Genomic DNA, 12,395 nt, shown 5'->3' with positions numbered 1-12,395 from the left:
ACTTCTGCAAACTTTGGCCCTTCGTTATGCAAAGATTCCAATCACACTCGATGTGATTCCACGCTAAATTGCGATAGATAACTTCTGCATAAGCAGAGACCCGGAACGAGAGTATCTAATGGCATATAATTATTAAAAAAAACCCTACTACTGCGATATAAGACTATGATACATTGGGAGCGTGATAAGCGAAGCCTGTTTTTCCTTTTCGAATCGATTTCATTTATGTATTTATTTACCAAACTAAATATGTATTAATAATGCGATACAAGGAACAAGACTGAAACAACAAAGAGCCGATCCACTTATGTGAGGTAAGTTGCGACAACGAGTGAAGCGAGCACTAGTGTGTTCACAACACTTATGGTATATTTACCTGTTTAGCACTGGGAAACCTAGGTAGCGCTTGTTCAGCATTATTATCCCACGTCACAGTACAACAGTGTGTCGGTCGACCTATATGAGGGATGTTGCGACGACGAGTGAAGCGAGCACTAGTGTGTTTACAACATTTATGGTCTATTTACCTGTTTAGCGTTCTGTATAGACCCGCGTTCCGGGTTCCGGTTCCTTAGATAGACCAGTTCTTGTTGCTGGCCGGCCCAGAGCCCGCGGACGCACTCGCGGTTCAGTTTGATCACTCGGAAACCTAGATGGCGCTTGTTTAGCATTATTATCTTGTAGTCGTCATTGCCTTCGTCCATTACGTGTCTGGAAAACAAAAGTTTATGTAAGTTATAATTTGACACAGCCAAGGTGAATCTTCATACTTAACAAAAAATATCATATTTCGCTGTCGTAAGGTTTTCTGGACGTGGCTGCAAGACTGTATTCTTAAATGTAAGCCAAGGGAAGTTTTTAGACAGCTATAAAATCCTTGGAGGATATTGTGTCCCAAACGTAGACCGCCTTAAAGTAAATGTAGATTTATCATGTAAGTATTGGATTCATATTTCGATGCTATAATTATGTTTTTTCTGTAAACATCATAAGTTACGGGTGTTCCGAGGAGTAATGTGATAAATCGGGCGAATGTCGGCAATAGCTGAAGTGGGAGCGAACCTACATGTTTCGCTGTCATAAGGTTTTCGAGCCGGTTTGGGTAAGTTACCCGATTGCTAGTAGGTGTGGTGCTCCTCGCAATACGGTGTGTCGCGAAGCTAGGACTGCTTCGTGGCAGATGACAAGTCAGGCCGAATGACAGGCGATGGCGAAGCATAGAAACCAACATGTTTCACTGTCGTAAGGTTTTCGGGCCGGTTGAGTAAGTTACCTGAGGGCTAGTAGGTGTGGCGCTCCTCGCAATACGTTGTGTCGCCAAGCTGGGGTGGCTTCGTGGCAGATGACATGCCGAATGACAGGCGATGGCAGTGAATAGATCAGAGCTAATCAAACCTACATGCTTCGCTGTCGTAGAGTTTTTATTTTTTTACGGCGGTAAGCGGCTTGCTGCTCTTAGCGGCCTCGTGGCAGATAACAAGTCGGGCTGAATGGTAGGCGATGGCGGAGAAGAGAGCTAAACTGAAGGCGAACGTACATGTTTCCCTGTCATAAGGTTTCGTATGGTACCTGAGCAGCACGTTGTGTCTCCAAGCTGAGGCGGCCTCGTGGCAGATAACAAGTCGGGCCGAGTGACAGGCAATGGAGAATAGAAACCGACATGTTTCGCTGTCGTAAGGTTTTCAAGCCGGTTGAATAAGGTACCTGAGGGCTAGTAGGTGTGGTGGTCCACGCTGCACGTTGTATCTCCAGGCTGGGGCGGTCTCGTGGCAGATGACAAGTCGGGCCGAATGACAGGCGATGGCAGTGAATAGATCAGAGCTAAGCAAACCTACATGCTTCGCTGTCGTAAGGTTTTTTTTACCGCGGTAAGCGGCCTGCTGATGTGAGCGGCCTCGTGGCAGATAACAAGTCGCGCTGAATGGCAGGCGATGGCGGAGAAAAGAGCTAAACTGGAGGCGAACCTAGGGTTGCAAAAAACAGGTTTTTTTTTCTAGCTTAAAAAAAACATTAAAAAAACCGTGAGAAAAAGACAGTTTTTTTCTAGAGTATGTTTTTTTCTCAAGTACTAAATCTCAAAATTTGACGAATTTCATTTAATAATTTTAATTTCTGGTTTTAACAAACTAACATTTACGAAATCTGTAGTTAGCAGTTGTCGCTATTTACTGTTGGCAACACCACGGCCTCTCCACGCTCCACGCTGTATCGAGGATTCCCCAGTAAACGTCTGTATACTGAATGTTTATCAAATTAAAATGGTACGTTATTGTTATTGAAACGTTACAAATCACGAAAAAACATTATAGTCGTATAATTTGTTCATCTGAAAAAAAAACATATTAAGAAAGAAAACAATGATGCTCGGTTTTTTTCATGTTTTTTTTTCACAATTCTAAAAAAAAAAACATTTTTTTTCTATTTGCAGCCCTAGGCGAACGTACATGTTTCCCTGTCATAAGGTTTCGTATGGTACCTGAGGGCTAGTAGATGTGGGGCTCCGCGTAGCACGTTGTGTCTCCAAGCCGGGGCGGCCTCGTGGCAGATGACGAGTCGGGCCGAGTGACAGGCGATGGCGGAGAAGAGGGCCGAACTGCTGCAATACTCTTCGGGGAACATGAAGTGGTCCTGTAATAGTAACATATAGTAAATTCGAGTATACAGTAGAAAATAATTAAAAAGTCAGTAATGTCTAAATAATCATAAAATTATATTCCTAATAAAGAGGCAAACTGACATTTTATTGCGCCAGGTGGGCGCAACTATAACCTCAGCAGTCGGTCGCTGTTTATATCACATAGAAATGTAGTGCAAAAAGCTTTTCGTTCGTATTTTTCCGGAAACGTTCATAACTCAGACGAAGGATACTATAGACTTGACGCAAGGGTACACCCGTAAGGGACAGATATAGAATAATGGAGCGAATTTAAGAATCACTTTAAAAATGGCTGACAGTTTACCATACACAACCTACGTAATTTGGGCGGATAATAAGCTTGACAAGTCACGTCCTTATTGTTTGCTACAAACTCGTTTGTGGCAGCGGCGGAAAAGTGAAACTATGACAAAGACAAAAAATAACATTTTGCTCTCTGTCACTCTTATTATAATTTGTATGTGACCATCTCGTTCGGTAGTGGTATTATTATTTGGCTGTCTAGTCTATAGTATCCTTTGTTTAAGCTTCAGACAGTGCCAGTGCGTTTTGTTCGTATGTTTCCATAAAAGTACGAAGGAAATTCTTTTCGCACCGTGTACCGAAAAGTCTATATTTTAACAACAAGGCCTTTAATAATAGGGAACTTGACTGTAGTTAAAATATTTACACCATGCACGAAATAAAGCATCAGATAATTATAAGAAAAACATGGACAGAAGTTATTTTTAAATCCAATTTCTATTTAATAAGTCAGGAAGAAATATACAAAGTAACTGAGTTGACCGTGACGTCACTCAATTCAATTTCATATAAATTTCATACTAGCAAGTCGTTCAAATTCGTTTTGACATTTCTTAAAAAGAAGCTGATTTGACTAGGAGGCAAGTAGCCTATTAAACGATTTTTTTGTAAAAAGGAATTTAATAATGCCTCGTTCCTAATCAACGCCAATCCATTTCTAAGGGACTGTTGCACCAAACCGTTGCTTGTTAAATTTTATTGAATGGTAAATTTCATACTTTATTGCTGTTTAACGTTAATTGGTATTTTATAAATATGATTGGTGCAACTAAACCTAACTGTACTAAAGACAGTGAATACTAACGCATTTTTAAAGCCTTATAGCGGGAACTGGGGGTTACCACGAAATACTAAAGACGTTCAGTTTAGAGAAAGAGACAGCAATAGCAGTTACATCGCTACGTGAGCTACGTCATAGATTAAAATGCCTTGTTGCCATCGATTATTTGTAGATTGGCGTTAAGTGTCACTTTCGAGCCATAAATCTATGTCAAAAGTGACACTTAACGCCACCTACAAGTATAATCGAAAGTTACAAGACATTTTCTTTGTGGCGCCATCTATGTGTGGTGTAGTGTATGCGCGTTCTTAGGCGGTCGCATTTTAATGTATGGGATGGTATGATCTTATTATATTCAATCTACGGCTACGTCTATCTTTCAATATAAACTGAACGGCTTTAGCACTTTATGGTAAGCCTCCTGTACTAAATACAGTGAATACTAACCTGATGCAGCTTCAAAGCCATCCTTATAGCGGGGGCTAAGACGGAGTGCAGCAGCGTCATATCGGTGAAGACCCACTCGTCTCTCGCGCAGGTTATGCGGAAATCGCCCTTGAACAGCGAGTGGAGGCCGTACAGGAAGAATTCCACGCTACAACAATATATATAATTATTGATTAGCAAGTGGGTAATTTACGTAGAAGTACGATGACAAAGTAGAACTGTCAAATATCCAAAATGAGACCAAAACTGGAAAAAAATCGTGTCAATGGGAGTATTATTCAGAAATAATATATAAAATCATGAATAATTTACTTTTCTAACTCTGTTTAATCGTAATCACTCACAGTATGCTCAAAACACAACTTTTTGTACTGAAATGTCCGATTTATTTATCGTATGACTTACATGTTGTTCTCTACTTAAATTTTTAAATAACTAGACTTAATATATTCAACGGCATTAACCCTTTTTTTTTTCATTTGTAGTACAGTAGTTTGTACTCATGGAATGTTCATATACGTGATAGCTTCTCTTTCGCACACGTCAACAGTCTTTAAGTTTAAGCGAAATGATAGATCTGTGCTCATTTGCCGGGACGTCAGTCTGCCGTGATCACGGCCAGTGCAACCAGGTTCACATCTCGGACACTGGCGATCAAATATATGAAAGAGGTGCGATCCTACCACACATTCTAAGGTCGTGTAGGTGAACGCGTACCATGTGCGTGTGAGTGAGATACGACAGGTTGACTGTTCGCGTTTTTGACAGGCGGTAACTGTGAAGTAACCGAGAGGGGGTGGGCGGCACTTTCAGCGGAGAGCGAGAGTGGCCATACTGTACGATAGTACTCTTTATTATACTGTGCCAGGTTGAAACGTCGAAAAAAAGGTAAAATAATGTCTAAATAATAAGACATACCTTGAAGCGGATAGATGCTGTGCGTGTGCAAGCCCGTCGGCCGACAACGCTAAGCGCGACACAAAGCGTCACTAATGGAGAATCTCTTGCTGCTACCAAACACATATATAACTCCGTATCGACAGATAAAGTCTAAGAAAAAAACGTACCTCAGTACCATACAGAAAAAGGTATGGTGACCTATGGCATTACACCTTTGGGGTACGCTCAGCTAGATGGCGCTAATATTAATATTTGACATTTTAACACATATCAAACTAAGAATATGGGCCAAATTGTCAAAACTGGGGTTCAAAAGTTCTAAGCCTGTGTCAAGAGATGGCAGTCTATGCACTGTGATTACACATTTTACTTCGACAGTAACTCTCTATAATACTCGATCCTCTTTGCTACGAAGACTATCTACAGTACAATGCTATGACACATACCTAGAGGCGGATAGATGTCGTGCGTGTGCCAAAGCCCGTCGGCCGACAACGCTAATTGCGACACTAATGGAGAATCCCTTGCTGCTAGAAGACTATCTACAATAGAAGACCCTCAATGCTATGACACATACCTAGAGGCAGATAGATGTTGCGCATGTGCCAAAGCGCGTCGGCCGACGACGCTGAGCGCGAAGCAGAGCGTCACCAGCGGCGAGTCCCTCGCGGCCGCGCGGCGCCGCCAGCCGGCCCCGCGGCGCGAGCCGCAGTGCACGATCCACTCCTGGTACACGGCGCAGAAACGCGACCTAACATAATAAACACGTTACTACATAATAAAACTATCGTGAGACACTGACATATTAAACATCGGGTAACTCACGTAAAACCTTCCTAAAGCGACCTTCGACAATTTTACGTGAGTTACCCGATTTTACATGTTTAATACGTTACTACATTTTCACTCTTTTCAAACTAGAAATGGGTCGAATATGGACTTTGCCGAATACGAATATTTTTAAAGCGAATGTTAATTTTAATCTTTAAAACTATGAAATGATTGATAATGGTTATACATACTACAACTTATGTTCTTATGATTTAGTGGATAACTAAAACTTGGTTAAAAAACAACTCTGAACTCTTCTCAACTACGGTTTTTTAACTTCTTTAAAAACAATTGTGTCTATATTTTGACGCATTTTTAGTAGTTCCTTAGAAAGCTACTAAAATAGGAGCTTATTATCCAATGGAATACGTAAGATCTTCATTAGTTATTTACTTTGTTTATTCGGTAAATATTCGGCAATGCAACCGAATTATTCGGCCGAATACAAACATTGAAAAACTTGCCGAATATGCCGAATACCGAATATTTACCGAATATTCGGCCCATCTCTATTTCAAACAAATACGAATATATGTACCTAATACCATCATTCACTTACCCTTTTCCCATTATTTGGGGTCGGCGCAGCAGATATTCTTTCGTTCCTCTCTATCAGCCGTCATTTCCTATTAGTATGGAAATGACGGCCTTTCACTTTCATATAATTCTTCAGACAGTCCATCAATCTTTTCTTAGGCCTTCTACTACCCTTGTATTCACCCAACTTAAGTTTTTTTTTTATTGTCTTACTGAAAATTGTCTAATAACTCCATAAAGTCGCCGTCAATAGAACTTGTGAACAATGTAAACAAACCTTGTAGTCAAATGTCTTTCATTTCCATTCTAACTCATCAGATACTGGCTAAATCCATGTGTTATTTAATCAATTCATATCACATTATGATCCTCAACCTTTAAAGAAATAAAATTGTGCTATAATATTGATATTTTATAGAATGGTTTGTTTACATTGTTGACAATTTCTATTGACGGCGATTTTAGACTCTTACATTTAGAATAAACATTTCCGGATCGGCCCAGGGTACAACCTTGCCGTGCGGCATCTCCTGCCGGCGCATTATGCTTCCAATTTTATCACTTATCGATGTGGATAAAGTATCCGTCACGCTTTGGCAAGTATGTACGTGTGAGACGTGAGAGTGACAGATGTCTTATCCACGTGGATGTGATAAAATTGGACTGTGCTTCCAATGACAGTACGCCGGCTGAATCAAATGTGCTTACTGCTTATCTACAGCACTTATTTATCCCACTATTTAAAGCAATTTGAGTCTGAGTCCCGAGGAAAGACATGGGATAGGTTTGTATCACAAAAATCAATCCTTCAAAGGGCAAAAACTATCTCACTTTCACCCCGAAAGCCAGACAATTGATACAAAGCCTTTTAACAGATATATTTAACCAAAATGGATTATTGCATATATTTTTTATCAGATCCTATCCAAATAGCGATTTCGTTTGTATAGAAATAAATATAAACGAAATCGCAAACAAAAACTAGTATACTAATTTCATACCTTGTGATCCCTGATGCTCTGAAATCGTAATCTTCGTCCAAGTTCACATTAAAGATCGGGTCGAGATCCACGAATGAGCGCTCTGCCATGGGTTTCAGAGCTTCTGTCAGTGTCGGTGATGATAACCACTCTTCCAACTTAGCGGATTGCATGGTGTAGTAGATTATGCTCTGCAAAAAAATATATTCAGGTGGTTATTTAAGAATTTTAAAACTACACCTATAACTTATGACAGTCGGCACGGGACACTTAGTTACTTACTTTTTTGGCCCTATAACCCAAAATGAGTTTTGGCCTCCAACACAAGAGCACGCCATTTTGATCGTTCTTGAGCGGTATCGCGCCAGCTTTCGTCGACGCCTGATGGGACACTTACCTTGACATAATACGTCAGTAGCACCTTCCTAAAGTCAAACAGCTGCAGCATAGACACAGCACTGTTATCAGTAACGCTATATCTTTCCAGCACGTATCGTGCGGCGGCGAGTTGCCAGGCCAGCCAGGACAGCACCCAGGCGTCCTTGAGCGCTAGGAAACATTGGCTGGGTCGCCATGTGGGACTTATCTTTCCTTTGAAAGTTTTCAGGATGTAAATACTCAACCCTGGACATAATACTTCAGCAGCACCATCCTAAAGTTGAATAGCTGTAGCATAGACACAGCACAGTCCTCAGCCACGCTGTATCCTTCTAATAAGTAGTAGCATCAGACTAAAGCGAGGAATGTTGCTTCAAATATTGGCAGGGTTGCCATGGGAACACTCATCTTGACATAATAAGTGAGTAGCACTTTCCTAAAGTCAAACAGCTGCAGCATGGACACAGCACTGTTGTCAGCCACGCTATATCCTTCCAGCACATAGCGAGCGGCGGCGAGTTGCCAGGCGAGCCAGCGCAGCGACCAGGCGGCCCTGAGCGCTAGGAATGTAGCTTCGAATATTGGCAGGGTCGCTATGTAACACAGACCAACCCCTATAGACATCCATTACAAGACGACTCGCGGTCGCCAGCCTTCCTAGTATTTGCACTGATATAAGCGCGGGCGCTCGCCGTGCCCGATCAGTAGCGACCAAGTAACAGACCCGAAAGCAGCGCGTGTTTTTCGCAGTAAAAAAATTGAAAAAGGGTATTTTGATGTCTTAAAGATGTCCACCTGTAGTGTGAAATGGTGTGGATAGGTAACAAGAAGCTCAAATTTAAAAACAGACGTCATTACATTCCACATAAAAGTCATATTTATAATTTATTCAGAGCCGGCATAGGTCAACTTACATTGGCCACTTACGCGTCAGTAGAGGGACAGTCCCTTTCATCTGGCGCGACTGCCCGCCGTCCTTGAAACGGCCAATCACAGCGCGCTTAACACATTCCCCGCCCGCTCCTCGCACCCCTGGCACTGGTGACTCGTATCGCGAACAAAATATACAAGATTGCTACTCTATAGGAGGTTCTCTGTGCTATGTAAGCACTCACATTGATCATTGAGTTTTCAGCACCCAGGCTGTGCTAGAGAAAGCGTTCCAAAGTTGGCAGGGTCGCCATGTGACACTTACCTTGACGTAATAAGTTAGCAGCACCTTCCTAAAATCGAACAGCTGCAGCATGGACACAGCACTGTTGTCAGCCACGCTATACCCTTCCAGCACATAGCGAGCGGCGGCCAGTTGCCAGGCGAGCCAGCGCAGCGCCCAGGCGGCGCCGGGCGCGAGGAAGCGAGCTCCGCCGAGCCCGCAGGCCCACACGCCGCACACGCCTTCTATGGATAAAAACAAATGTTGCATGACTTTGAACACTTTAAAGACCTCAGGACGAAATGAATATCTCAAGAAAAGGAGAGGAATCTATCCCCAGTGTTAAAATCCCTACAGTCTAGCGTCCTCGTTGCACCTGAAATTAAAGAACCGTTCTGTGGTAGTAATGGTAAATTGTCAGTAACTGGCTACTCTGGCCGGCGTCCAATAACTTGCCACTATACAAAAAAATAATAATCTTTACCTATAAACCAGTTAAATTTAACATAAAATTTATATTACTGGGTCTACGTGGATAAGTGATAAAATTGGAAGCATAACACGCCGGCTGTATATGTACAGAGTAAATTTTTAGTAAAAAGTGGCCAGGCCAATTATTGGAAGGAGCCAAGTTACTAGTGACAAAGAGGAACGAGTATTATAGAGAGTTACTGTCAAAGTAAAATGTGTAATCACAGTGCATAGACTGCCATCTCTCGACACAGGTTTTAAAACTTTTGAATTACAGTTTTGAGAATTTAACCCATATTCTTAGCTTGATATGTGTTAAAATGTCAAATATTAATATTAGCGCCACCTAGCCGAGCGTCCCCAAAGGTGTAACGCCATCTAGGCCACCGTACCTTTTTCTTTAGTGTTCTAAGGTACGTTTCTTTCTTAGACTTTTATCTGTATATACGGAGTTACATATGTCTTTGCTAGTAATTATGTGTACATAGAATACTAAGTATAAAACACAAGGAAGTTGGCAAAACAAGAAATTTTATCAATAAAACTTACCACCACTCTCCTCTGGGCCTTCCGAAATAGCCTCGACTTCGCGTTGCTGGCAATAAGTCCCCCTGAATTCTAACCCTCGCAGTTGAAAGGAGACTAGTCCATTGCCCATCTCCACTATATGGACTAGACAGTTTAAGTAGTCCGAGGCGAGCACTGTAACAAAATGTTTTTAGTTAGCCTAAGGGCCCATTTAGACGGTACGAGAACTGGTATACGAGTTTTATTACATTGCGGTATTTGATGGCTGTGCAAAGTTGTATGTAACCTCAACAGCCCACAATATAACTAAAATCACAAATAACTAAAATAACTAAAAAGCGAATACGCACGCCGTCTAAATCAGGCCTGATGATGGTTTTATTTTAGTGTCACGCGGACCGTCCGCGCGGAGCGTTCCGCCATAGTTTAAAACATAGTAAATACGCGATTAACCGTTCCCGTTTGCAATTTTAAATATGAACAAATCCTGGAGTTTTTGAGCCCATCCTATTCAGAATCGACAGCATTTTCCATCCCACCATTAAAATAATGTGACAGAAAGACAGACGAGCCGAACAGAGTCGCACGATAAGGGTTCCTTTTGTACCTTAATGGTACGAATCTCTAAAAAGACGTCCGAAAAGGTCCTAATAAGTCCCAAAATCACGTAACTTTTATGTACTTACGAAGACAATTTTTTCCCTCTTATGCGCGTGACAATCGTGGAAACAAGAATTACCATACAATTTTTGGGACACAGGACAGTTCTCTCTTTTTGTGTTCGTTGAACTCAGAAACACTGTCATTTTGTCTCTATTTTAGAAAAAATCCATTGACTACTACTAGTCTAGTTTTTTTAATCATCTAGTAGGGGGTATATTGTTCCTACATGTTGTAATACAAATTATAACATACCAAAACAGTCTCCTTGTTGGACCTGCCCCCACCTGCCGAGCATGAGATCCCCGCACAGGTAGTGTTGCAGCGATCGAGTTAGATGCTCGTAGAATATCGAGTTTAGATTGTTGTCATCTGAAAAAAAAATGGATATAAAAATTTTTGGTAAGCTCTCACTCGTGACCCAATCGAAAGATAGATTTAAAATAAATAAAACCAAAGACCTATATAACTTCGTATAGACAGATAAAGTCTAAGAAAAAAACGTACCCCAAAACCATACAGAAAAAGGTACGGTGAGTTAGATGGCGATACACCTTTGGGGTACGCTCGGCTAGATGGCGCTAATATATTTGTCATTTTAAAACATATCAAGCTAAGAATATGGGCCAAATTGTCAAAACAGGTTCAAAGTTTTAAGCCTGTGTCGAGAGATCGCAGTCTATGCACTGTGATTACACATTTTACTTTGACAGACTCTTTAATACTCTATCCTCTTTGATAAAATTAAATGTTCTGGAAAAATACGAGTACCTAAGGGACTTTGGGACAATTTGGGGTCACTTTCATGGTGTTTGAAAGGCTTCAAAATTATCATTCTTTATTGTTTACTGCAACTATTTATGTAACTAGTTAGATCACTATAATATATATCCTGCTAGTCTACTATAGAAAGTCCACAATTAAATTACATTTTGTCTTGAAAACTAAATTATCTAAGTCGCTCCTGCAAAAGCAGAGCCGTCGGTACGTCCTGCCGAGTGTATTGCCGGTCAAGTACTAGGATACCCTTGTGCCACCACATATTTTGGCTAAAGGGTACGAGTAGCATTAGAAGCTTGGCTCTACATAAGATCTAATTACTTTTTGACAGTGCGAGCCTTATTGGTTGCGTCTTGGCAACATATCACATGAACATGTATTGGTGGGATATTTATTTATGTTTGAAATTACTCGCCTGTGTGGTGACGGGTTAAGAATTTCACCACCCCCTTTCTTCCCGTGGGTGTCGTAGAAGGCGACTGTGGGATATGGGTTAAATTGTGGCGTAGGCGAGAGGCTGGCAACCTGTCACTGCAATGTCACAGTTTCGTTTTTCTTTCAACGCCTTATTTGCCAAGAGTGGCACTGAAGCTTTAATAGTTTCATAAGCTCTGCCTACCCCTTTATGGGATACAGGCGTGATTGTATGTGTAAATTACTTACCAGCCCCCAAATCGCCTAGTGTTATTCTTGGTGCTGTAGTCGAGCTCCCAAAACTTGACGTGTCGCACGTATGACGTCATGATGCGACCAATATCGAAATAGAACGAAAAGAACAAAATAATCTCACCAGCCCCCAGATTCCGTTCCAACTGAGAGGACAGCCTAGTGTTGCTCTGGTCCACTCGCTTGGTGTTGTAGTCGCGCTCCCAAAACTTGACGGGTCGGACGTATGACGTCATGAAAATGGCGCTGCCTGCAAAGAAAAATAAATTAAACTTTTCGAAACTATTACGTCAAATATGAACACTCAATTTTAAAGAGGGAACT

At 41.4% G+C, this 12,395-nt stretch overlaps 1 protein-coding gene across 1 annotated transcript in view; it reads right to left on the bottom strand.

Annotated features, from left to right (window-relative positions):
* Window positions 1–12,395, bottom strand: part of LOC125235296 (protein pecanex) — a 57,247-nt gene that overhangs the window by 23,777 nt on the left and 21,075 nt on the right. Inside the window, 9 exon segments of the mRNA XM_048141808.1 lie at window positions 528–711; window positions 2,477–2,628; window positions 4,188–4,335; window positions 5,665–5,838; window positions 7,457–7,626; window positions 9,009–9,211; window positions 9,987–10,139; window positions 10,881–10,997; window positions 12,196–12,321. Of these exon segments, the coding sequence (XP_047997765.1) occupies window positions 528–711; window positions 2,477–2,628; window positions 4,188–4,335; window positions 5,665–5,838; window positions 7,457–7,626; window positions 9,009–9,211; window positions 9,987–10,139; window positions 10,881–10,997; window positions 12,196–12,321 (1,427 nt within the window).

Source organism: Leguminivora glycinivorella, chromosome 17 (assembly GCF_023078275.1).
Source record: "Leguminivora glycinivorella isolate SPB_JAAS2020 chromosome 17, LegGlyc_1.1, whole genome shotgun sequence".
Taxonomy (NCBI): domain Eukaryota; kingdom Metazoa; phylum Arthropoda; class Insecta; order Lepidoptera; family Tortricidae; genus Leguminivora; species Leguminivora glycinivorella.
Note: the sequence above shows the minus strand (reverse complement) of the source record. Positions and strands in the feature narration are given on the sequence as shown.